The following is a 26926-nucleotide window of genomic DNA, read 5'->3' as shown; positions in this document are numbered from 1 at the left end:
GAAAGAGATTTTGAAGCGAGGCAGGTTACGTAGGTTTTGTCGGCTACCGAATACCATCAGTTGAGTTTTAGAAGCGTTGACTTTCAGGGCGTGTGCGCAGAACCATGCGTTAAGTGACTCTAGCGATGCCTCCATGCGCGAGATGAGACTCCTGATGTCGTTGCGTGGGCCGCTCACCAATATCTGGGTGTCGTCTGCGTACTGATAAGCGGTGGCGTCTCCGGCAAATAGTGAGAGGTCGTTGGAGAATATAGTTTTATTTTATTTATTTTATTTATTATTTTATTTCTATTTTATTTCATGGCATTATTTTATTCAGGTGCCACCGGTGCCATTCAAGTATCACGGTAGTTAGTGCCTTGGTCACCTCCCGCCAGTCGTGCGCTGTGCTCTTTCAGAGACCGTACCGACTGGAATCTAGCGACCGCTGACCGTTTTGAAGACTGTACGGCGTACGCGGCCGGCAGCGGGCGGTCCCATCCTCGCCTCCGGCTAGAGAGGGGTGTTGTGTTCGGGTATAGGGGGTGTGTACTTGGACCGCCTCTGCGGCCCCACCTCTGTGTGCCTGGGAGCGGGGAGTGTCTAAAAAGCAGACGAGATTAGCAGACGAGCCCATGCTCAGTAACTACTGGACCGATTTTGATAATTCTTTCACCATTCAATAGCAGGGAAGTTACATAGGTGCCGTTTTTCGTTTTTTGGCGATTGGTTCACTCTGACTGGACCAATCGGACCAAAATGGTCCAGAACCATACACCCCCTTAAAAGCAGACGAGCCCATCCTCCGAAACTACTGGACCGATTTCGATGAAACCTTCACCATTAGACGCGCCGTGGTCTGAAACGGTGCCGTTTTGGATAATTTTTTGATTGGTTCACCCTAAGTGGTCCAAATCGGTCCAAAACCGCTAAAATCTGTTGCAGACGAGCCCATGCTCCGAAACTACTGGACCGATTTCGATGAAACCTTCAACATTGGACGCGCCGTGGTCTGAAACGGTGCCGTTTTGGATAATTTTTTGATCGGTTCACCCTAAGTGGTCCAAATCGGTCCAAAACCGCTAAAATCTGTTGCAGACGAGCCCATGCTCCGAAACTACTGGACCGATTTCGATGAAACCTTCAACATTGGACGCGCCGTGGTCTGAAACGGTGCCGTTTTTGATAATTTTTTGATTGGTCCACCCTAAGTGGTCCAAATCGGTCCAAAACCCCTAAAATCTGTTGCAGACGAGCCCATGCTCCGAAACTACTGGACCGATTTCGATGAAACCTTCACCATTAGACGCGCCGTGGTCTGAGACGGTGCCGTTTTTGATGATTTTTTTATTGGTTCACCCTAAATGGTCCAAATCGGTCCAAAACCCCTAAAATCTGTTGCAGACGAGCCCATGCTCCGAAACTACTGGACCGATTTCGATGAAACCTTCACCATTAGACGTGCCGTGGTCTAAAACGGTGCCGTTTTTGATAATTTTTTGATTGGTCCACTCTAAGTGGTCCAAATCGGTCCAAAACCCCTAAAATCTGTTGCAGACGAGCCCATGCTCCGAAACTACTGGACCGATTTCGATGAAACCTTTACCATTAGACGCGCCGTGGTCTGAAACGGTGCCGTTTTTGATAATTTTTTGATTGGTCCACCCTAAGTGGTCCAAATCGGTCCAAAACCCCTAAAATCTGTTGCAGACGAGCCCATGCTCCGAAACTACTGGACCGATTTCGATGAAACCTTCAACATTAGACGCGCCGTGGTCTGAAACGGTGCCGTTTTTTGATAATTTTTTGATTGGTCCACCCTAAGTGGTCCAAATCGGTCCAAAACCCCTAAAATCTGTTGCAGACGAGCCCATGCTCCGAAACTACTGGACCGATTTCGATGAAACCTTCACCATTAGACGCGCCGTGGTCTGAAACGGTGCCGTTTTTGATAATTTTTTGATTGGTTCACCCTAAGTGGTCCAAATCGGTCCAAAACCCCTAAAATCTGTTGCAGACTGAGACGAGCCCATGCTCCGAAACTACTGGGCCGATTTGGATGAAACCTTCACCATTCGACGCGCTGTGGTCTGTAACGGTGCCGCTTTTGGATAATTTTTTGATGGGTCCACCCTAAGTGGTCCAAATCGGTTCAAGTACAGCCCAAAAATACGTTTTCATGTAGTCAACCGATGAGCTGGTTTCCGCAGCGCGGAGGTGCCCCAGGCCCAATTAGCATGCATTTTGCTCTAGTTTGGAAAGCAAAATGCATGACAATGGGTTGGGGGCACCTCTGTGCTGCAGAAATCTATCCGGACTCTCGCAAAGTACAAACGGGTTTTAGGCATTTTGGACCGATTTGGACCACTTAGGGTGGACCAATCAAAAAATTATCCAAAACGGCACCGTTTCAGACCACGGCGCGTCTAATGGTAAAGGTTTCATCGAAATCGGTCCAGTAGTTTCGGAGCATGGGCTCGTCTGCAACAGATTTTAGGGGTTTTGGACCGATTTGGACCACTTAGGGTGGACCAATCAAAAAATTATCAATAACGGCACCGTTTCAGACCACGGCGCGTTTAATGGTGAAGGTTTCATCGAAATCGGTCCAGTAGTTTCGGAGCATGGGATCGTCTGCAACAGATTTTAGGGGTTTTGGACCGATTTGGACCACTTAGAGTGGACCAATCAAAAAATTATCAAAAACGGCACCGTTTCAGACCACGGCACGTCTAATGGTGAAGGTTTCATCGAAATCGGTCCAGTAGTTTCGGAGCATGGGCTCGTCTGCAACAGATTTTAGGGGTTTTGGACCGATTTGGACCATTTAGGGTGGACCAATAAAAAAATTATCAAAAACGGCACCGTTTCAGACCACGGCGCGTCTAATGGTAAAGGTTTCATCGAAATCGGTCCAGTAGTTTCGGAGCATGGGCTCGTCTGCAACAGATTTTAGGGGTTTTGGACCGATTTGGACCACTTAGGGTGGACCAATCAAAAAATTATCAAAAACGGCACCGTTTCAGACCACGGCGCGTCTAATGGTGAAGGTTTCATCGAAATCGGTCCAGTAGTTTCGGAGCATGGGCTCGTCTGCAACAGATTTTAGCGGTTTTGGACCGATTTGGACCACTTAGGGTGAACCAATCAAAAAATTATCAAAAACGGCACCATTTCAAACCACGGCGCGTCTAATGGTGAAGGTTTCATCGAAATCGGTCCAGTAGTTTCGGAGCATGGGCTCGTCTGCAACAGATTTTAGCGGTTTTGGACCGATTTGGACCACTTAGGGTGAACCAATAAAAAAATGATCAAAAACGGCACCGTTTCAGACCACGGCGCGTCTAATGGTGAAGGTTTCATCGAAATCGGTCCAGTAGTTTCGGAGCATGGGCTCGTCTGCTTTTAAGGGGGTGTATGGTTCTGGACCATTTTGGTCCGATTGGTCCAGTCAGAGTGAACCAATCGCCAAAAAACGAAAAACGGCACCTATATAACTTCCCTGCTATTGAATGGTGAAAGAATTATCAAAATCGGTCCAGTAGTTACTGAGCATGGGCTCGTCTGCTAATCTCGTCTGCTTTTTAGACACTCCCTGAGCCCCTGCCGACGCTCAGCTGATCGTGCGCGCCAAGCGGCATGACTGGCGCGGGCGACTAGGCGTGGCGCTCGCCATACTTGTTTAGTTTTTGGAGGACTCTCTCGGCCCATTCGCACCGGCTGTAAATAAATCGCGTTTCTCTTAAGCTCTCTCTCACTCGAACCGTGAATCACGAACATAACATGGCGCGGTCAGTAGATGGTTCCGTGCGTGCGCGCAGTGATCAGTGTATCAGTGTATCAGTGATTAGTTTATAGCGCGCCGTGATCTGTGACGATGAGTGACATTGAGAAACTGACGCAGCTGCTCCTGCAGCAGGCGGAGTTGTCGGCGCAGCGGGAGCGAGACTCAGCGCAGCGCGAGGAGCGGCTCACTCAGATGGTGGAGCGACTGGTCGCCGACCGACAGCCACCCGCTACCGTCGCTGCCGACGATGCCTCGGCGGCGACAGCCGCCCGGACGTCGGCTGCCGCCCCGCCCGTGCGCCTGCCTGCTGCTGCAACGCCGGCGCCTCAGCTGTCGTCCTCCACATCCCTGCGCGACTTCGCTGTATGGAGGGAGAAGCTGGACGGGTACATGCTTCTGACCGGCGCGTCCGCGCTGCCCGTCACTGCCCAGAGAGCTGCCCTTCTCAGTCTTCTCGACGAAGATTGGCACCGGGTGCTGCGATATGGACTGACGATAGCGGACGACTCTCCCCTCTCCGCGGTGGTAGACGCAATGGAGAGTCATCTCCGTAAGCAGCGCAGTGTCCTGGTCGACCGCCGTGCGTTCTACGCCCGTGTCCAGGAGCAGGGCGAGAATTTTGAGGAGTTTCTGTGCGAAGTGAAGGAGCTCGCGGCCTTTTGCGACTTTTGCACACACTGTTACGACTCACGCCTGCGTGACAAGATTGTGTGTGGCCTGCGGGACGAGGAGACGGTGAAGCGTCTGTTGGAGGATCCGGGGCTGGACCTCAAGAAGACGGTGGACATCTGCCGTGCGTCAGAGAACGCCCGGGCTACCTGCTCCGACCTCCACTCACCGACGGCGTCAGTGAGCCGTCTGTCGGCATACCGCCGTTCAAGGTCGCGCGATGCGCGCCCCGCGGCCCAACCCGGCGGGCGTTCCGCGGGTACGGCCGGCGTGCGCCGCCCCCAGGCGCGCCCCGCGGCCCAACCTGGCGGGCGCTCCGCGGGCGCGGCCGGCGCGCGCTGCTGCCGCTGCGGGCGGGCCGCCCACGCAGACCCGGCGGCGTGCCGCGCTACTAGCGCCATCTGCAACTCGTGTGGCCAGCGCGGCCACTTTGCAGTGGTGTGCGCCCAGGTGGCGCGCGAGAGCGCCGCTGCCCCCGCCGAGCGCGCAGCACCGGAGCGCGCGCGGCCCGCGGTGGGGCAGCCGTCAGAGCCGCGCATCTGCCGTGTCATCAGAGACGTCTACGTGAACGGCATATCGACGCGGCCGACTCCCACTGTGACTGTCCGACTGTCTACGCCGGCTGGTGTGTTCACCGTGTCGGCCCGGGCCGACTCCGGCGCCGAGGCGACAGTCATCGGCGAAGACAGCCTGTCTTCCATCTGCGTGGAACCAGCGCAGTTGGAGCCCTGCATCGGCCAGCCATTTTCAGCAGTAGGGAAACAGCCGCTCACCTGTGTCGGGTCGTTCCGGGCTACTCTGGAGCTGGGCGACCGATCGACCACCGCTGCCGTGTTCGTCATCAGGGAGCTGACTGGCCTGCTACTCAGCTGGTTCGACTGTGTGGCGCTGGGGATTCTGCCGAGGGATTTTCCGGCACAGATCCGGTCCGTCGAGGACGCACCGCGCCCTGCTGATGACGTCACGGCCTCTGTTGACGTCACATCCGCTGGTGACGTCACACCCTCTAATGACGTCACACCGTCTGCACCGCCGGCCGCTGCCGGCTCCGCTCGTAGCGCCAGCGGCCGCTCGGCCCCGTATGAGGCGCCGCGTGACAGGCCCTGTCCGGCCACCGGGACCGAGACGGGCGCGCCGGCGCCGCCGGCCGATGGACCCGGCCCGGCCGCCGGCCTCAGCGGTCCGCTGCCGGCCTGGGACAGCGACTCAGACCCACCGGAGGCGGTCCGTGCAGCTCATGCAGCCGCTCTGATGGAGTGTTTCCCGCGTGTGTTCGGGCAAGATTCGACTCTTCGAGTCATGGACGGCGGTCCGATGACGATCGAACTCCGGCCCGACGCGTGTCCGACGTCGGTCACCGCTGCGAGACCGATCCCCTTCGCCTGGCGTGCCGAGGTAAAGGCGCAGCTGGACGACCTGCTGGACCGCGGCGTCATCGTCCCTGTGGACTACCCGACGGAATGGTGCCATCCCATTTCGTGCGTGCCGAAGAACCCGTCCGGGTTTCGACTCTGCGTGGACCTGACGGGACTCAACCGGTACGTGAATCGACCCACGTACCCCTGCCGGTCTCCTCACGATGCTGTGACGAGTCTGCCCGCCGGGCACCGGTGGATGTCGACTCTGGACGCCAAGATGGGCTACTTCCAGGTGCCGCTCGCTGAGTCAAGTCAGGACCTCACCTGCTTCATCACGCCGTGGGGCAGGTTCAAGTTCGTCCGCTGTCCGATGGGATGCAGTGCGTCTGGAGACGAGTACAACCGGCGCGGCGATGCCGCGCTCGGCGACATCCCAAACTGTGTCAAGATTGTCGACGACATCCTGGCCGTGGCACAGACGTACCGGCAGCACCTGCAGCAGGTGATCGAAATCCTCCGGCGCTGTGACGACCGAGGAATCACGCTGAACCCGCTGAAGTTCAAGTTCGCCCAGAATGAGGTCAAATTCTGCGGCTACAAGATCACCCCGGCCGGCTACACCACCGACCATGAAAAGGCGCGCGCCATCGCTGATTTCCCGAGACCGGAGAACGTCACCGACCTGCGGTCCTTCATGGGTCTGGTGAATCAGCTGAGCGGCCTCACACCGGAGCTGGCTGACTCGACTCAGGCCTTCAGAGACCTCCTCAAGTCGCGCCGGGTCTGGCGCTGGACTGAGCAGCACGAGGCAGCGTTTCTGCACACCAAGATTGTGCTGTCGTCACCGCCGGTGATGGCATTCTTCGACCCCCAGCTGCCGACCGTGCTACAGACGGACGCTGCTAAAACCCGAGGACTGGGTTTTGCACTGCTCCAGAGGCACGGCGAGGACTGGCGTGTGGTCCAGTATGGTTCACGGTTCCTGACCGATACCGAGAGCCGATATGCTGTAATCGAGCTGGAGCTGGCTGCTGTACTCTGGGCCTGCAAGAAGTGCCATGTCTACCTGGCTGGCATGCCCCACTTCGACCTGGTGGTCGACCACCGACCGCTGGTGACCATCCTAAACTACAAGCAGCTCAACTCGATCGACAACCCGCGTCTGCAGCGGATGAAAGAGAAGTTGTTGGCCTACAGCTTCACCACCAGCTGGCAGAAGGGATCGAGTCACGTGATCCCAGACGCGCTCTCGCGAGCGCCCACCAGCGACCCCGCCGCTGATGACGACGGAGCGGTGGACACCGAGGACGACCCGCTGCACGCCAGCGTCATTGCCGCGCTGCAGGCCTCCGCTCGATCGGAGGAGGGCGCCCAGCTGGCTCCGCTGGTCGACTCCACACTGGAGAGAGTCCGCGCCGCCGCGGAGCGCGACACCGAGTACCAGACTCTCAGCGAGCTGATCCTGGCCGGATTCCCAGAGAACCGGCACGAGACGCCCCCTGCAGTACGAGCGTACTGGGGCGTGCGCCATCAGCTGGCCATCGACGACGGACTGGTGGTCTACGGCGCTCGACTGGTCATCCCGTCCGCCCTCCGACGCGGTGTGCTGGAGAAACTCCATGAGTCACACCAGGGCGTTGATAGGACCAAGCGCCGTGCTCGGCTCAGTGTGTACTGGCCGGGCATCGACAAGCAGATTGCTGACACTGTCGCCGCCTGCGCTCAGTGCCGTCAGCGCCTGCCCAGCCACGCCCGGGAGCCGATGTGGCAGGAGGACGGCGCACCGACACGCGTCTTCGAGTCGGTCTCGGCCGACTACTTCTCCGCTGGAGGACACACGTACCTGGTGTACGTGGACCGGCTGTCCGGGTGGCCGTATGTCACAGTGTGTCCCCGCACGGCCTCGGCGGACCATCTGACGCGGCAGCTCCGACTGATGTTCTCGCAGACGGGCGTCCCGACCGTGTTCCGGTCAGACGGCGGACCCCAGTTTGCATCAGGCACGCTCCGCCGGTTCCTCCAGCGCTGGGACGTACGACATGAGATGTCGTCACCGCACTACCCGCGCGCTAACGGGCACGCGGAGGCCTGCGTGAAGACAGCGAAGAAGCTGGTGCTGGCTGCGTCCTCATCGGGCCGGCTCGACCAGGACCAACTGGACCGAAGTCTGCTCGAACTCCGTAACACGCCCCGAGCAGACGGACGGTCGCCGGCACAGGTGCTGTTTGGTCACCCGCTTCGCTCTGGTGTTCCCACGCACCACCGCGCCTTCGCTCCTGAGTGGCAGCGGGCGGCCGATGTCTGCGAGGAAAAGGCTGCCGAGCTCCAGGAGCAGGCCGTCAGGTGCTACAACAAGAGCACGCGCCGGCTGTCACCGCTCAAGATCGGCAGCCGGGTCGACCTTCAAGACCCCGCCACCGGCCGATGGAACCGGATCGGAGTGATCGTGGGCGTCGGTCAGCGGCGCACGTACCTCGTCAAGACGGCCAGTGGCAGGGTCCTGTGGCGTAACCGCCGCTACCTGCGCCCATACCGGCCGCTTCTGACGGAACCCACCCCGCCTGTGGCTCCGTCCGCCCCGCGCCCGCCCGCTGCGGGTGCGCCTCAGCCGCCGCCGCCGCCACCGCCGCCAGCGCGCACCGCGGTCGCCGCCGAGAGGGCGGTCCGACCCGCCGCTAGTGCGCCGGCCGTGTGCCGCTCGTCGCCGGTGCGGTCACCCCAGGTGGAGACGGCCGCCGCCGCTCTCCCGCGTCGTTCTCGACGGCAGCGCCGTGCTCCTGGTCGGCTCCGAGTTCAATGGGGTGCGACCTCGTATGCGGAGTGACTGTGAGACAACGTCGTGCATTGTTGTGTTTTTGTGTGTTTTTGACGACTGTTGTCTCGAGGGGGGATGTTGTGTTCGGGTATAGGGGGTGTGTACTTGGACCGCCTCTGCGGCCCCACCTCTGTGTGCCTGGGAGCGCCCCTGCCGACGCTCAGCTGATCGTGCGCGCCAAGCGGCATGACTGGCGCGGGCGACTAGGCGTGGCGCTCGCCATACTTGTTTAGTTTTTGGAGGACTCTCTCGGCCCATTCGCACCGGCTGTAAATAAATCGCGTTTCTCTTAAGCTCTCTCTCACTCGAACCGTGAATCACGAACATAACAAGGGGGAGACCGCGCGTCCCCCGTCCCGTTGTGCCGGCTCGCAGAGTGCGGACGGGTGTGTTGAGTGTGTTGTGTCCAGTGTCGTCTGGCGTCTCCTCTTTCGATCCGACCATGTACGTTTCCGCCAGTTTCTGCTGTGTGACAATCAGTGCATTTATCCTAGTTATTTATCCTAGTTATTTATCCTAGCAGTGATAAGTTTAAAAAACTGGCGCTGAAACGTTCTCTTCAAAACGGTGGCGATCACCGTCGTCACTCACTTGCCTGCGGCAAAGAGAAAAAGTGCTGCCGGTGGCGTCATGTAGCGTCATGGCTTGAAACAGGGCCCGGTAAGTATAAAAGAATTGATTCATGGTAGTAGGACGTATAGGTACATGCGTGATGCTAAATGAACTTACATAAATATCTATTATCTGAGCTGAAAATGACTGAACTGAATTTACTCAAAGGCCCAATTTATTACCGTTGTTACATAGGAATCTCCGCTTTGTTACAGGAGTGCGAGGCTCGACAGGCGACTCAACCCCCACGGCCCTGACTCAACCGCTCAAGATGTGAAGATGGCGGAGACTGAGCGGCGGCCGAGGTTGTGTGGCGTGATATGTGAAGTGTAACTGACTCGAAAAAAGTGAAGAGCTGTGCATATATCATAGAAATACATTTTCCCCGAATATTGACTGTCAAAGTGACGCTGGAATATTTTAGGTAATTACGGGAAATGGGATTTCGTACACGTATAGGCAGGGGCGTCGCCACGGATTTTTGAGTGGGGGGGTCGGGTTTCTAGTCTTCACCCGATGGGTAGGGGTGTTTTTTTTTTTTTTGCCACACTTCCCAGTTTTGTGCGTGCGTATGTGTGTGTGCGCGCGTGTAACAAATCGGCGCGCAGCGCCGCAAAATTTGGTCTAACCTATTAGGTAGGTATACCTACCTACATCACTTACGTAAAAATTATCACTGGTCACTTAAGGTCAGGTCGCCATGTCAAGTTTAGTTATACGGTATACCTCTATCAAACTTTCCCCTCTCGCCATTCTTGTAGCTTTTCTCCCATAACTTCGAAATTTGGTACACTAGGTATACCTAATGTATGGGGTTATACGTGTCAGCAATTCATGGTTCTGAGGATTTACATCTATGATCTGGACTCTGGAGGCAGGTCAAATACGTGACCTTATCATGAGAAAATAATGAGAAATTAGAAAAAGCACGAATGCCTCCTGCTTTGAAAAAGTTCGTCAGAAACGCAAAATATCTTTGGAGCCATGACAAATCAGCTCATCATTGCCAGGGACAGGGTGCAACTTATGGCGAGTGATGACTCGAAAGGTCATTAGTGGAAATGTCCATCGGTGGCCACCAGCATTTTTTTCTACAACTTTTGACGAAGATGCGGTAGAGCGATGACAGCACCTGGAAGGTGTTCACTGTTCAGCTCAACAACACGGAGTACGGACCTATTCATATGTAGCAGGACGTCCTTTTTCGATCAGGACATAACGTTGACCTGAGGTCGTTTTAACGTTAATTCTGAATGGTCAAATTTTAACTCATGTGACGCGTCTCAAAGAGATAAACACGGTGGTGACAAGACAACATATGTAAATACCATACAAATTCACGGAATCTAAAGTTATTGCAAAGCAAATATTTCGGCAGAATCTGTCCAGTTCGCTGTTTGCCTTCTATGGGCAAAACATAGACCTGAGATGAAATCTGACGCGAAGCTAGCGAAAGAGCGTTGAAAGAGCTATCGAGTATCGAATATGTTTTCTGCTTCACTGTAGCCCTTCTATTGGTGGGTTCCCTGTCGCTAACGTATAACGTATACTAAACTAACGCTGAGGTATGCTTTCGACCCCTGATCGATCTAGAGGTTTGCGGAAAAAGAGCATGCTGCCCGTGACGAGAAAAAGCCCATTTACAAGGTTTCGGGTCATCTCAGGACAGGTCATTGCCAATAAGTAGGGAAACTCGGGACCTGCTAGAACTTTGCGAGTGTAATTTGTGATGGTTTTTCGAGGTTCTGATTACGAATGTTATCTTAGTTTTGAACGAAGATGATGACTCCATGCATTTGGGGTAGATCAGGTCAGGTCAGATCAACCAGTACCTAATAGTGGATGACCACCACCGATTGCTTCCTAACATGTTATTACGGAGCGAGCGAAGCGAGCGGAGTCTCATACTGAATTAAGGGAAAATCCTGAGTATGAGCGGCCGGCCGGCCGGCCGGCCGGCCGTGGGGACGCTCTTCAAAAGCTAATATCTTAGGAACGGGACATCCGATTGACAAGCGGTCTTCTTTACTGAATGTCACTTGGACGTAAAAGTTCTGTGGTGTGATGGCCACCATGCGTTCTTGCCAACCACCGCACGTGGCGCGTGGTAAAGTTGGACATTTTTTTAAGAACCCCCAAAATTGCAACCTCAATAACGGCACAGCGGTTGGGCCGATTGAATTGAAACTCGGTACACAGTTAGGTCTCCATCAGATAATTCATCTGCATGTGTTAAGGTTGGGGTGCTACAGCACGTGCGCACGTGCAGGGGGCGCTCCCAGATCTCGAGAACGGCTGGGCCGATTGCGCTCAAATTTGGTACACGGTTGGGGACCAGTTAGTAGGGTGCCGTGCAAAAGTCAGTTTGGACCCCGCTTGCACGTGCGCACGTGCAGTGTGCCGCTTCCAGATCTCGAGAACGGCTTGGCCGATTGCGCTGAAATTTGGCACATCGCTAAAGACCGGTTAGTAGGGTGCAGTGCACAAGTTAGTTGGAGGTACCCCCTCGCAATTTCGCACGTGCGAGGCCCATCGTCTCGCTCGCTCCGTTGGTCGCCCAAAAGGCGTTTTACTGGTACATATGTATAAGCAACACAACTACTTCTTAAATGTTCAGATGGGCGCTAAGTTCAAAATCAGCTCCAAAAACTATCCTATACCTAAATAAAAGCATGTTATGAAAAAGTGAACCAAGGTCATCTTTATTTGAATCAGGGATACCGATTTATTTTTAACCCTCGTCGGCCGAGGGGGGGCGGGTGCCGCCCCCCCCCATAGGGTTTTTTTTTCGCGCGATAGCTCCGAACACGCTGGCGATAGAGAGCTGAAACTTGGCATACCTGACCTTTGATCCAAGCCGGATCTTTTGACACCAACTGCATTTTTGGGTCAGGTCAGGTCACTGACCTATGACGTCATAAGTGAACCTCTGCACGGTCTTCAGATGTCGCAACTCCGCAACGCCCTCACTGCCAGAGGAGATGTCACAGGGAAATGAAACTTGCAGGATCTAGTATCCATTATGAGTCCCACAACTTGTATATCTCGGATTTTTCCTAAAGGTCATATGAGGTCAGGTCATTTTCGTGACCTCACCATTATAAGTCAATGGGGGGAAAATGAAAACTGCTATTCTGGCGCCGGGAACGATCTCCAACTATCTCAAGCACACAGAATCGTGATTTGATGCACTCCTTGCAAGGTTAGATGCGTCACTTTTGCAATGTTGACATTGCGTGACGTCATTTATGACGTCATCAAGGTCATATTAGTTTTTCGTCAATAACTCTTGATCAAAGTGAGCTAGCGAGTCCGGAAAGCCACCATTGGACTCAGGAAGACCTGTCAAATCGAATGATATGCGACATGACCTCTTTCGACCAGCTTCGTGACCTGGGCGTGCTGACCTGACCTTGACCTGAGGTCAACACCCCAAGTTGACCTGACCCGGACAAAAAGTATATCATTCGACGCGCCTGAGCGAGGCAAACACGATGCTGCCAAAATCGGCGCTCTGCGGCCGTTTTTTGCGAAGTTATTCGCCAAAAACTGAACCGTACCTTGGGGCACTTGACCTGACCCCAGAGGTCACCGGTTGACCTAGGACCTTAAAATCGGGTACCAATCTCTGCGTCTCGTAACGGCGCACACGCTCGTTTTTTCCGCGACGCGCTAGCTCCACCAGGGGCGAAACGGCGAGGGGGGGTCGTACCCGCCCCCCCCCCCCTCGGCCGGCGCGTATGTAGAAAACCAATAGGCGGCGAGGGTTAAGTAGATGATTAACTCGAGCGCACCGGAAGTTTCGTTGCAATCGGCTCCTTTTTGCGCGACTTCTTTGCGAAAGCCCGAGACGGTCTCACCTGACTCCCTTTCCCCTACATGTGCAGTGTGCACTGTACAGCTCGTTGTGACGGTAGCCATGGGGCTGAGGCTAGTTTGTAGTTTTGTAGTTTGGTACTGATCCGACGAATCGACTGCGACCATTTTTTTTTAACGATCAGACGAACGCTCGGGGCAGTTTTGGCGCGTCCAATCCTTTGAGGGATAAAAAGGTACTAGAATGGTGGCTACTTAAAAATATTGTTGTGCTGGTGTTCCCCGCCCACAGCTAATTGAACTTTAGGTAATTGGCTAATTGGCTTTATGGAGCTCTTGAAGCGATTCTGAATCTGATGTATTTGTTGGTGTTGCTGACGCCTGCTTCACTGACATAAAAGCTAAAAAAGCATACTCAGCATCGCAAAAAGTGGGGGGGTCGACACCCCCAGTTTTCAAGAGTGGGGGGGTCACGACCCCCCCGACCCCCCCGTCGGCGACGCCCCTGCGTATAGGTCTGTCCACAACAACATCGAGACAATGTTGAATCAACCAAGAATCAGCATCGAGACAATGCTGTATCAACATCGATAGGGGAGAGCGGGGCCAGTTAAACCACTTTTTATATATTGACATGCACAGCGAGATCTAGTTGTCATATCGAAAAATGCACAATGCCATGAAAAAATATGCTCTTTTGGCTTTATTTTAAGATATGTAAAATTATGTTTCAAACATATTTTGCTGCCAAACGCATGCTTATAAAACAGCTCTACGCCCGCTTCAAATGACCCCGATGCGAGGGTCAATTGAACCAGCCCATGGGGTCAATTGCACCTATCCTTAACAATGGGATGTTTTCCTGTTTAAGGCCACTTTCTTAAGGAGATATTTTGTCCGGTTTACTTTTCCAAATGCTACATTCAATAGGTCGTTGGAAAGCTAAAAGTGCGAAGTTCCTCATGATAGGTGACATAAAGTACATAGACTATGGTAAAATGGGCGGATGAGGAAAATGAGAAATATCTCAGGCTATATAGGTATAGTGTGCTTTCAAGCAAAAGGCTGGAGAAAAAGGGGTCGAAAATTGAGCTCCATTAAACTACTATTTCAGTTTAAAAGCTCATTTCAAAGGTGGATTATTTCCTTTAAAGGGACTATCCCACCTTTAAAGGGACCCTCCCACCTTCAAAAAAGTTTATGAATAGGCATGAAAGTGATGTCGCTCGGTTCAGAAAGAGCGAAAGCGAATATCTACCAAATTTCACCGAAAAATATTCACCGGTTTTCAAGATATTAGACTTTTACTTTTGTTTACTTTTTTGGGATCTCCGCTGTTTCTAGCGACTTTATTTTAGAAGTGCGGCGTTTGCGGCAGATGTTGCGCGCAAATAGCATATACCACCGCGTGCTACAAAACGTTTTAGTCAAACATTTAAAAATCGTTAGATATCTGCGCTGACGTCACACATTCAGAGGGGTATTCCTAAGCATTAGCCCCTCTGAATCAAAATGCTGCAATTTTGAAATTCAATATTTCCGATTTAACCCTCGCCCGTAAACGGCGATCTGCCACCTTCGCCCATGCAGGGGGGGGGTTGGTGCGACCCCCCCCCTTGGCGTTTGAAAACGGAGCGTCGTAGAGCTTAGCGGAAAAGACCAACGGATTGCTCTCGCCGAGATCTCGCGATTGGTGGTATATTTTTTGGTCCTAGGTCAACATTTGACCTACTTTTGACCGGTCAAAGGTCAAATTTTCGGAAAAATAGACTTTTTCAAATTTTCCGCGGCGATTGCGGCAAAACGGTGGGAGATATCGACTTGAAACCTTCACTATCGTGTTCCTTGATCAATTCTCTATCGTTTGGTATGTATTTCGTTTCCCTAGCTCTAAAAATGGCGCGTTGGGAGCGCCGGAAGTCGGCAAGGTCACAGCCGGCGGCAGAAATTCGAAAAATCAAAATTTAAATTTTTGAAATCTGATTGTATTTTTGGATTTGGGATGTCCATTTGCTCCCTATAGAAGCTAATATTGCTGCATATTCCCATTGAGGTGACAAGAATTAGCAAAATAGTGGTTCGGGCGCTTTTCAAAAATAGTACCGGACGCTGTTCCTCTTGTGACGTCATAGCTCCGTGACCTGACCTGACCCGGTCAAGTTTCTTATACCATATGATAGCCAATACTTGCCCCAACATGCATGGGAAGTTTCATCACGATCCATCAACCGATGTCCGTACCACCGGCAGGAAACCTCGGGCGTTGGCACTCAGTTTGTGAAAATCCGGCCGGAGGCTGTTCCCTTTGTGACGTCATAACTCCGTGACCTGACATGACCCGGTCAATTTTTTTTATCAAAAGATGCGCAAGGTTTGCCCCATAAGGTACCCAAAATTTGGCGGCGCTGCGCGCCGCCGTTTTTGCACTATTTCCGAAAAACCTCAGGGGGGGGGGTTGCACCAACCCCCCCTACATGGGCGAGGGTTAAGGCATTTCTCGATGTAATGAGTGCCGAAACTGGTAATTGTGAGCCAGGGACCCCATTTTGGCTATCTCAACTCAAATCTAATGTTAAGGTGGGAGGGTCCCTTTAACATGGGGTTTTAGTTGAGATAGCCAAGTTTGCGGCGAGGTTCAGAAACCACTATCTATCTAGGTTGCAACCCCCGCGGCCTCTTGGTGTTGAAGAAATTCGTTCCCTTCATTTGAAAATGGGCCTTGTACAAGGCCCTATCTTCAACATAGAGCGACCGTTAGTGTGACGTCACCTCGTTTAGTCATTCTGATTTAAATGGGTTTGTTCGTTGAAAAATCGCTTAAAACTTGGTCTGAACTTTGTTGTGGTGCCTAGCCTACAGAGTAAAAAGAATCAGTTTTATGACAGTAATGTGGCCTGGGGAAGGAGGTAATTTTGGGCTGTGACGTCACATATTTGAAAGTTTGTGTTTGGAATATGGGAAGCCTAAGATGTTTAATGAAAAATAAATGCCAGAACCGTGTTCCTGGTCATCCAATCTATAAAGTCGGGCACAATTTAACTGGTTTTAACAACATTTTAGAAGGTGGGATAGTCCCTTTAAGTACATGTTTTTAGTTGTTCGTGATGAGAGCTTTCAATTGGCGTTTGAATTTTCCAAATCGGACCATTAGTTCGGGAGATAACAGGGGGGGGGGGGGTAAAATTTACCCCCCCCCCCAGCCCCGCGCGTTCGGCTGGAGACCCCAGCCCCGCGCGTTCGGCTGGAGACCCCAGCCCCGCGCGGGTTAATGCACCGATGTACGGACAGACAGTTGAAAGTTCTATAGCATTGGACCAGGGGCGTCGCCACAGATTTTTGACACGGGGGGGGGGGGACGGATCGGCCGACTAAAAACGGTTAAAACCCCAAAATTAGGTAGGTCGTTACTCGTTACCCTACTTTTTCAGGCCGATGCATTATCTGTCCGATAGTGGGCCGAATTCCTACACGGTATGTAGGTACACGTCCGAAGTCATTTTCTGCTCAGCATAACCCATCGGCGATGTTCATCACTGTTTGTTTGTTCACAAATGTTTCTGTTCTGATATGTGATGGTAGAATTATATCTGACGATCGTGATAGAGCCGAATGTCTGAGTCGTGCGTTTGCTGCAAAATTTTCTGACCCAGCTGTCGTTCATGACTTACCTGTGGCACCGAGTTATGACGTAGATAGTCTGTCAAGGTTTGTTGTGAGCAGTGACAAAGTTAGAAACATTCTACTTACCCTTGATGTGCATAAGGCTTGTGGACCAGACGGTCTTAGTGGTAGAATTTTGAAGGAGTGTGCAGCAGAGTTCACTGTGCCGATCACAAAACTCATTCGACTTTCGCTGAGCCAGGGCACCTTTCCTAGAGTCTGGAAACGCGCGTACGTTACCCCGGTTCACAAGAAGGGTGACCGCAAAAATCCCAGCAACTATCGCCCGGTTTCCCTCTTGCCGATTTGTTCCAAAATATGTGAGCGCATCATATGTGACCAAGTGATTCAACACGTGTCGCCCGTTTTATCCTCAGCACAGCACGGTTTTTTAGCAGGACGTTCATGCGAGACCAATCTTACCTGTCTTGTCGATCAGCTGTGGCGTTCGATAGCCGAGGGGGCTCAGACTGACGTAGTTTATACGGACTATTCGCCGGCTTTTACTAGTGTTGACCACTCTCTGCTTTTACATAAGCTACAGAAGTCATACCATTTGTCTGGTGCCGCTCTCAATTGGTTCCGTTCTTACCTGAGTAGGAGAGAGCAGAGTGTAGTGTTGAACGGCAAGTGTTCTGACTGGGTGCGTGTGAAGTCAGGAGTGCCGGAGGGCAGCATATGTGGGCCAATCCTGTTCGTCTTATTTTGCAACGACGCCCCTCTCGACATATCTTCTGGGTGCCTGATGTATGCAGATGATCTGAAATTGTACCGTCGCATTCGAACTGCTAGTGACTCTTTGGCTCTTCAAGCAGACGTAGATAAATTGTGTCTTTGGTCAGGTACGTGGAAGTTAGCTCTGAACCCATCTAAATGCAAAAGTATCACGTTCACACTTCGTGGAAAACCTTTAGATACAACCTACCACATTGGCGGTACTGCACTGGAACGTGTGAGCCAGATGCGTGATCTTGGTGTTCTGCTTGACTCAAAGTTGACATTCGGCCCCCACATTGATGAACTTGTATTTTGTAAGAAAGGTAAACCGCGCCTTGGGCATGTACTTGAGGTCGCTTCAGAGTTATCGAGCTCCCGCCGGCCGTAGGCTACCGCCAGGACCTATAATGACAGGTTTCAATGCCCACATTCGTGCAATCATGGAATTCGGTTGCGTGATATGGGGCGGAGCAGCAAAAACTCATATTGCGAGATTGGAGCGTATCCAACACAAGTTCCTGATGTGGTTGGGCAGGCATTCAAACAGTCCATGTGCTTCTCTTGACTATACTGATCTGCTTCGTCATTTTGATGTCTTGCGAATTGACCAGCGGCTTGTTCTGAATGACTTGAACTTCGTGCAGAACGTGTTCACCGGCAGGATCGACTCCGGTGACATTCTTGCGATGTTTTCACTCGCTGTACCATCGCGAACTCGTTCCAAGCCTGTGCTGTATGTGCCTGCAGCAAGGGTTGACACAATCAGAAACGGTTTGTTCTGTCGCTTGCCACGAGCTGTGAACAGTCTATGTGAGAAACGGCCCACTGCTGACTAGGGCTGATAATCCCGGGACTTTTTGGCAATCCCGGGATCCCGGGATTTTAGAAATGCAATCCCGGGATATCCCGGGATCCCGGGATTGAGCAGTTTTTATTTTAACCTGTCTACAAAGCAGAATTTTCTTGCAATATCGTATGTACCTACATGGCGCATCCTTACCATCATAAACACAATACCGGGCATACACCTTCACCCCGAACAAATATAAGAGCATGAATGACATTGATCATTGTATTTCTTGTTTATATTTCGAGTCAGGATACAGTAGACGTGCCTACGGATTGTGGTCGTCTGACCAGCAGCATGTCCTGGTCACATTCACTTGTTACGGTAGTAGCACTTGAGGAAGCAAAGTGCATCAACGACTTCGTCGCCGAGACTCGACCGCACTTTTGTGACGATATTCCCGACAGTGGAAAACACTCGTTCCGATTCAACGCTCGTAGGAACTATGCCCTTCAGCCAGTTGTAGGACAGCGCTACCATGCCTGTCCTTCCTGAGATAGGTAAATTTTCCAATTCTTTCCTTATGGCCTTCGTCATCATCAAAGAAGATTGCGAAAAGTTAATCCCAGACGGGCATGAACTGGTGCCTTGCTCTGGAGCTCTAACCTCATCTAGAGCTTGTTGAAGCATCGACTGAAGAGACGGCGCTGATTCAGGATCATCAGCGTCCATCACTTCTGTATCTACACCTACTTCGGTATCATGCATCTGTTCTCCCAATCTTTCCATCATGTGGACAACTAAGTCCTGTGCTTCCTTGCGAGAGGCACTAGGAAAAATATCTTTCCAGTCTCTGTCTGCCGACATTTTGTTATGGAGCGATTGTAGGACTTTAGCCGCACGTGACCGTCTCTGTCGGATGCGCTGTTTCAACGCATCAGACAGTTTACATGCAATCCTTCGCCGGACACGTTTTGCGGCGTCTCTCCGGATCGGGATGGTCCAGCAACACTCATACCACCATGCTTGCTCCTGAGGTGGACGTGAAGTCCTTTGGTGGAACCTCCAGATATTTTCAGTACCTTTTTACAAAGACGACACTTTGCTGTATGGCCATCTTGACTTCTTAAATAATGTTCCCACACCGCACTGCCTTTAAATTCAGCAAAATCCGACATTTTGGCAAAGTTAGCTATAGCTTATCACAAAGGCACGTTAATTATTCACTAACGGTAACCATGCCCAGGGCGCCCGGCCAGCCTCATGGATCGTCCAGCCACGGGGCACTGACAGTAACTGAGCCATCAGACGTGCTCCCACAGTCACACAGAGAAGACGGCCGACCTCCTCCCACTCGATGGACTCGAATTCGATAGTCGGCATAGTATGTCATCGTGCAAAATGATCTGTTAAACCGAGTACGCGAGGGACGTCGCGGGGAGCGAGAGATGAGCCGAGAGAGAGCTCGTCTCTCGCCACATTGTGAAATGTGAAGGCTGAGACGGTGTGAAACAATGTCAATTAGGTATATATGTAACCAATACTTGTGCATAACGACTTTGCACGGCGTAAGTAAGATATTTGGACATAAAACTGCACTGTAATGCGTTGTTACTCACTTAACTTTTTTTACATACCTACTATCAGCTACACTTTATGAACGATGTTTCTGTACGGAAAATATCGGGATCCCGAAATCCCGATGCTTCTAATCGCGGGATTCGGGATTAATACAATCCCGGGATCCCGGGATCCCGATCCCGGGATTATCAGCCCTACTGCTGACCTGTTCGGATCCCGGGCGGCGTTTAGAAGTCAGGTGAAGGCATTCGTATCGAGTCTGTAACCTTATTTATACATGTGTTAGTTAGACATAGGTAGGTGTGTGAAAATGTGGCGTATATTTATGCTTGTGACTCCGTCTGTAAATGGGGTGCACCTGTGGACGGTATATTTCAATACACAAATTGACGGTCGGCAAAACAGACTGGACTCCATTTAGTCATGCTGCACAAGGCATTCTGCATAACCCTTCGTCATTGAGTACAACGCTTGTCACAAGCGCTTTGTCGGATTATGATAATTTCACAGTATATTGCCTATTCGAAGTGCAAAATTCTGACTGAGCGTTAACAATGACCGAGGGATTTGTTGAGTTTTCCGCACGAGACCGAAGGTCGAGGGCGGAAAATTCAACAAAGCCCGAGGTCCTGAATGAAACATTCCGGCCCAAGTGTGATATTTATTTTAGCATATGCCGTTTAATTTCCATATTTAAGCTCCTTTAACAATTTTACATGCTTGAAAGAAGTGGAAAAACCAAGACCGAATATCAAGAACTAAAAATGTACATATTCCCTGACCTTAAGATAATAAACCAAGCCGACTCAAGATCACTGTGTTCCATCCTTGTGTCTGGCTCTGAGTTGGATTCATATCAAACCAAGAACATCTATTTCGGTATTTCATATGTCATATGAGAAGCTATAGTAGCGTTCGTTTTCAATGTTAGAGAAGAGTGGAAGGTATACCATCCTGTGAAGTGAGCGCTTGGTTTTTTACCCATGTCAGTATGAATAAAGTTTTTACTGATCAATGTGAAATGCGTTTTTTGTCAATTCATTGCAGTTGTAAAAGGCATGAAATTGACGCCATAAATGTAGGTGATTAACTAATATGTCTGTATATACATTAGGATTAAAAATATAATGTTATTGAAAACCAAAATTTACAATCTGTTCAATAGTTCAAAGCGACCAAATGCAACACGTAAGTTCACGTTAGATTTCTATCAGTTAAGCTCTTTTCCAGCGCCTTCCTCCGTCTCAGGAAATGCTTCAAAAGTTCGCTGATAAAATGTTTTGCCCATGGGCAAAACCTTTGGGCAAAACCTTTGTCCAATTGCCTTCAACATTATGCGGTTTAATCCAAAAAGCTTTTACCGCACGCTCGCGCTAATGCTTAAGGCATACTTCGGCATATGCTAATATATAGAACTATACCTCTCCGTGGAAAGCATGCTTTGACCACCACGGCTAACGCTTCGAACGTAGCCTTCCGATGGCCTCATTAGCCTCATCGAGTAAGGCAGGCAGCTGTAGACTGTAGAGTGCGGGTCAACGGGTGCTGCTCCCGGTTCACCTTGCCATTGATGTTCAACATCATTAGTGAAGACCTTTGCCTTACCATCGGAGGTTTGATGTCCCAGAAAACAGTCAAACTTTCCAGAAAACAATTTGATATAACTGGTGCCAAGAAGGTATCCGCCGTCCTGCTCTACGCATAATGCCAGATTTGCGAATGTCCCGAGCTATGCGCACCTATGTTTGAACAAGACAAAAAATGCACGAGTAGCTCATGTGACATCGTCAACAGCTTGCCGAATGGGAATGCCGCTCATGTCACACATAAGCTAGGTAAAGTTATCGCCACGTTCAGACACACACGGGCACGGCGATCATCAAGATGAATATAATTGCTGTATTTCAAGCACTGTTCGACGAGTAGCCGACTGGGCAGTGGGCACCCATGCAAGCGTCACGTTCATGCACATGGTGTGAGTCAAAACAGAGTATGCACATCAGTAGGACAAACACTATAATACCGTCCAAGTTGCCAATCGAACTATGCGTCAACCGGCATCGGTAAAACGTAGTCACGCACGGAAACGCAGAACAAGAGCATGTACACACGCCACAAAATTATGTGAGGTGACTCCGAGACTGTCGGCATTTTCGGCTGAAAATGTACCCAATATATGAAGAAAGGAATCGTTAAGCAAAAATAATAATAATAATAATAATAATAATAATAATAGATAATAATAATAATAAAACAGACGCTGGATGGCCGGGAGTTTGACGAGAGGAACAGCCAACAGGAACTACATTTACCTATATACCTCTTGACCTCTTGAATTATTTGTATACCTTCAAAATCTGAGGATACCTGCCAAAACTGGCTGCAAATTCATATACCTATATTATATTCAACAAGCTTACGTTTATAGTTATCTCATAGCGTACCCAGAGTGAGGTTGGTAGGTAGGTAGGTACTTGGTAACGTATAATCAAAGACAAACATTTCGGTGGAGATAGGGAACAATGAGGAAATGCCAAATGGGGCATTTGGTTATGTCCAGAAAGCTAGTAGGCATATAAAATAGTGGACTTCTTATATTTACCAAGCCAGTTCTCATTGGCTTATCGATAAATCTTCAAATGAAAAGCATTAAATTTCTGTACAGAGACCAATGCTTGACATAAGCAATTCAAGCGAACCTCTTGATAATAATCCATATCGGGCAAGGACTTCACTGCGTGGACCAGAATCGGCAGAGTGGCACTTTGACACACGGTTCACAATTCAAATCTAAGTCCCTGACTACAGCACAGCACCAAGATCAGACGGAGGCCACAACAACCATCTACGTAGCACTAGCCTACTTAAAACGTTCTCGCTTCTTAAGTATTGTTTTAGATGCATAATTATACATATTCAGGAATACTAAAAATTTCAGGCAATAAAAACGGCAAATCACAATAAAGGAACACTGTCACTCAGGTACGTCTCGTCTTCTAATGGTATATCTTCAATCCGATTTAAACAATACTCTGGGATCTTCATTGATGGGGCAAAGTGATGGCGTCTATCTCATTTGCGCATTCCTCATTTTGAGCATCACTAGCATTAATGCACATGTTGCATACGTAGCCTTCGCAACCTGCAATGTTGATATGTGTTAAAATCACATCACATGAAGTCACTGCAACAAGAACGAGCATAAGCCAAAGCACGATTACGAATAACGAGATCTTTCCTATAACATGCGCCCTGCTGGAGCGCATGTTTAAACGCTCCCGTCTATTTCAGCTCTTGTGTCAGCTCTTGGGCGCTACGCAGTAGACACGCGGCATACGAAAGAGCATATAAAACCATAGTGTTCCGGTCCCTTTTGTCAAGTCAAAGGTCAGGTCACCGGAGGCCCTCGAATATTATTTACCCCAACATCAACATTTTTGGATACATCAATTCATAACTCGTGAGCTGATAAAGCCGCAACGCCAAAGAAAAGCGCATTATAGTTCGTTTTTCTTAAGTTTGCCCCTCACTGTAAACGTCTTTTTGAACATAGCACGAGAATTGCTAGCTGAATTACTGAGAAAACTGGTTGGCGCACACTGATTTGACAAGATTTCACAGACGATCAATTTCATCAAATTTATTTACTATTTCACAGACTCGTAAATCGTATTGGCCAATACCTACAGGCCCACAGGGATAGACGATTCCTCAGGAATTATGTCTGAACTAATAAATAAATTGCACGGCGCTTAACATAACGTCAAATCGTCGGTGTTCAAAACTTATTTTTGAAAATATTATTCATATCTACAATACAATGTGCGCTAACCAGTTTTCTCAGTAATTCAGCTAGCAATTCTCGTGCTGTGTTCAAAGAGACGTTTACAGTGAGGGGCAAACTTAAGAAAAACGAACTATAGCCATTTACAAGCTCTTACGCTATCAGGCCTCAGGTCAACAGTTTGGCCAAGAGAAGACAAAAGAAATTGCCAAAACATAGTTTTGCGAAAAAAATTCTTTCATTTCCTCTGACTCAATAGGATCGTGAATAACTGCCGTAGAACTGACCGTGACCTTTTTGAAGAGGTACGTGAAATATACAATATATAGATGCTACAAAGATAATGCGGGCTCTGATACGCACGCTTCTGATTAAATTTTAAGTAGACACTTATTAAACCATGTTATAAACCGTTATGTGAGTCATTTGTCAGAAAGAGCCGCAGGTTCATTTTCGCATCAACTTCACCCGCGCCTTGGTGGGGAGGGAGCTATTTTTTGCCCCCCTCCAGACATTTCGATGTGTCTCCAGAACCGCTGCGCCGATCGTCACCAAACTTTCAGTACCCTTCCGGGCATCAATTTTACACATTGTAGCCACAGTTTTTCCAAAGACTATGAAAAGTTGGCCGCAAATGACGTCAGAGTGACGTCATGTTCTGCCGTTTTCGACAAAAAAAGTTTCGCGGAAAGAGCTGTCAGACCTATAGCTTGAAGATCGAGAAAAACGTTTAAGACATAAAAGGTGTAGAATTACCAGGGGCTACAAAAATGCTATCTCGAAATGTTGTAGGTATGTTTTGAGTTTTGACCTCCAAAAATTAAAAAACAAATTGAATATAATTGCCCAAAAATCCAAAACGTTTTTCGACTTAAAAAAACTGAATATATGTGATAGCCCTTATCGACATCTAATCACATAGCCAATTTTAGATCGATCCCTCTTTTTTTTGGCCAAGTTATAGCGGAAAAAGTATTCAAAATTGATTACGTCAAATTTTCAAACTCAATTGCTAGCAATTTTACAACACGTAGCGCAAAACAAAGACTACCATTAGACTCGCCGTGAGGTGCATTGAATCAATACCCATTTTATGCAAAAAATATCAATTTTGAAATTCGACCTTTTTTGACCTGACATGGACCTGACCTCCACCAGGAAGTGACCTGCACCGTTCCGGATGGTCCTATCACCAACACCATTGAGTTTGAAATGAAAAATTGACCATAAAACATGAATCACACAACCCTAGTAAAATTGGGTTAATGTGATGACCCTTGGTGATCTGACCGGCAATACCAGTGACCTCTAATAGCAGCATATATACTAGGCAACTGACGCCCTATCGCTGATTTTCGATAAAATGCGTTTAACTCGGTGTTATAGCGCATTCCCTAGAAGACCCGTGACCGCCAAAACATTTTATCTTTGACCCGACCTGTGACGTCATCGGTGACCCCGAGACCAATGAAATTAAATTTCTCTCGACAAATTTGACAGGGCTTTCGTACGTCGTTTAAACTTTGCGGATCCGTCCAGTGTTTCGGAGATACGAGGGGGGCAAAAAATAGCCCCCCACCGGTCGCCTTATAAACAGATCCCACCAGGGCGCGGGTTAAGCATAATGAAGAAGTCACAAAATGTTGACCTGACCCTCGGTTACTGACAAAAAATATATACATTTGTGCCATATTAACAGCCTAAGCAATTGCTTATAATTCGTTTTTTTTTTCTTCTTTTTTTTAAGCTTTTTGTGTTCATTCAACTCACATTCGCGCGTCCCTTTATGGTGTAGCTGTTGAAGTTGTGAGAAAGTATTTTCGATATTCCGCCTCCGACTATTGTTTTCATCTGAAAACCTCAATGGATAACTAGTTAGTAACTAAGACATCATTGCAGCGCTGGTCATTGTCATTATTATCTGAATGCTTTTACACTTCCTTATATGACATTTTTAACACTTGACTAGTACGAGAACTGTAAGCAAACGATTGCTTTAGTGAGAGCGGCAATAGTTAAACAACAACACACTGTGAAAGGATAAATAAATGTAACCATTGCGCACAGTGAGAAAATAATAGTTATGAATAGGCAAACAGCATTAGGCCAAATACTGTGCATTTCAAAACAAGGCTTTTCCTTTGGGCAAATATGGTACCTAGTTAGTTCTATAACATAGGTTATATACTAATTCAAACAGACACCCTATGCATTGGAACGACCAATAAACATGCAACGCTATTATACAGTGACACTCCTGCTGCGTCTCGCTATGTCGGTCTTCTGTCGTGCTGATGTCGTTTCTTACCCTGAATCCATTCAAGGCTAGGATCTCGGTCCGCATGGTCCCCGTGCACCACTACCAAATAGGGGAACACAATCAGGTGTGGTGCTGAGTCACACGTTGTCTGTCATGCTGGAGCTGAAAGCTATTCAATGTACCAGATTAGGCACAAATAATTGCTTAGCCCGCGCCGGGCCGAGGGTGTTTGAGCACCCCCATGCGGTTTTTCGCAAATATCTAAAAACGGCGGCATTCCGAGCTACCGTTTCTTTTTTTGGCAACCCTGCTCCTGCATCTTTTCTGCTCATATTGTAAAAATTCAAAACTAGGTCGCTAAAGGTCAGGTCAGTGTCACCAGGGAAACTTATAAAATGCCGTACTATTTTATTAACGGCATTTGGTAGCATTTACAGTGATAACAGTGCTGAAAAAATATAATGCTCGCCAGTCGCCACAGATTCCACACCTACACTGTAAAAAATATTGACGAGCTATGTGTCAAAACAAGGGTCTCGAAACAGTCACCAGGTTGTCAATGCTTCCGGTACCTACCACTTGACTAGTTACCGCTTAGTTAGCTTACAGGCTGAGAACTATCCAGATCGTTATGATCCGGTATTGTAATGATACCCTAGGTGTACCTTTGTTTTGAAGTGCTGAATTAACTATCAAGGTTGTTTGACGTTTGTTTTCGCCTCAATCCGAAACGAGGAAGACCCTCATCAAATTATTAGGTGAAAGCCAGCCTCAGGATGATCAAAATACTAGGGGTAGTTTTGTCATAGTAATCTGTGAAGGTTGAGGAACAAGCCGTAGCAATGCACTCGTCACTAAACCAGCCTGAGATTATTCGCCAGGTAGCGGCTGCGTTTCCCTACTTGCTGAATCATGTTAGCAACTTTCCATTTCCAGACACTTTTTACGGCAAATAAATTGTTGGGTTATTTGGAAGGTGAATGACAATTTTATTTCTATAAGTCAATGCATTTGTATTTCCGATTGCCCTAAAACTTTTTTTTTAATCGTTTGCGGTAGGTTTTTATTGTTCGCAATAAAGTTGCGCACCTGTGAATCCTT

General features: G+C 49.4%; 2 protein-coding genes across 5 annotated transcripts in view; one reads left to right on the top strand and one right to left on the bottom strand.

Annotated features, from left to right (window-relative positions):
• LOC122379542 (catenin alpha-like) overlaps nt 1–26926 on the bottom strand; it is a 69704-nt gene that overhangs the window by 24972 nt on the left and 17806 nt on the right. The window contains exon 2 of one of the 4 annotated variants that reach the window (XM_043361822.1): nt 25336–25416. The exons of the other annotated variants lie outside the window; for them this stretch is intronic. The gene's annotated coding sequence lies outside the window, so the exon portion shown is untranslated. The remainder of the gene's footprint in view (nt 1–25335; nt 25417–26926) is intronic. 4 annotated transcript variants of the gene reach the window in all.
• Nucleotides 3857–8870, top strand: LOC122379541. Its single transcript, XM_043361816.1, has 3 exons — nt 3857–4611; nt 4831–7267; nt 8687–8870. Exons 1-3 carry the CDS (start codon nt 3857–3859, stop codon nt 8774–8776), a joined length of 3282 nt encoding a protein of 1093 aa, XP_043217751.1. The 3' UTR covers nt 8777–8870.

The sequence above is a fragment of the Amphibalanus amphitrite genome, unplaced genomic scaffold (genome assembly GCF_019059575.1).
Source record: "Amphibalanus amphitrite isolate SeventyFive unplaced genomic scaffold, NRLGWU_Aamphi_draft 000080F_arrow, whole genome shotgun sequence".
NCBI classification, from domain to species: Eukaryota; Metazoa; Arthropoda; class Thecostraca; order Balanomorpha; family Balanidae; genus Amphibalanus; species Amphibalanus amphitrite.
This window is presented reverse-complemented; position numbering and strand designations above follow the sequence as displayed.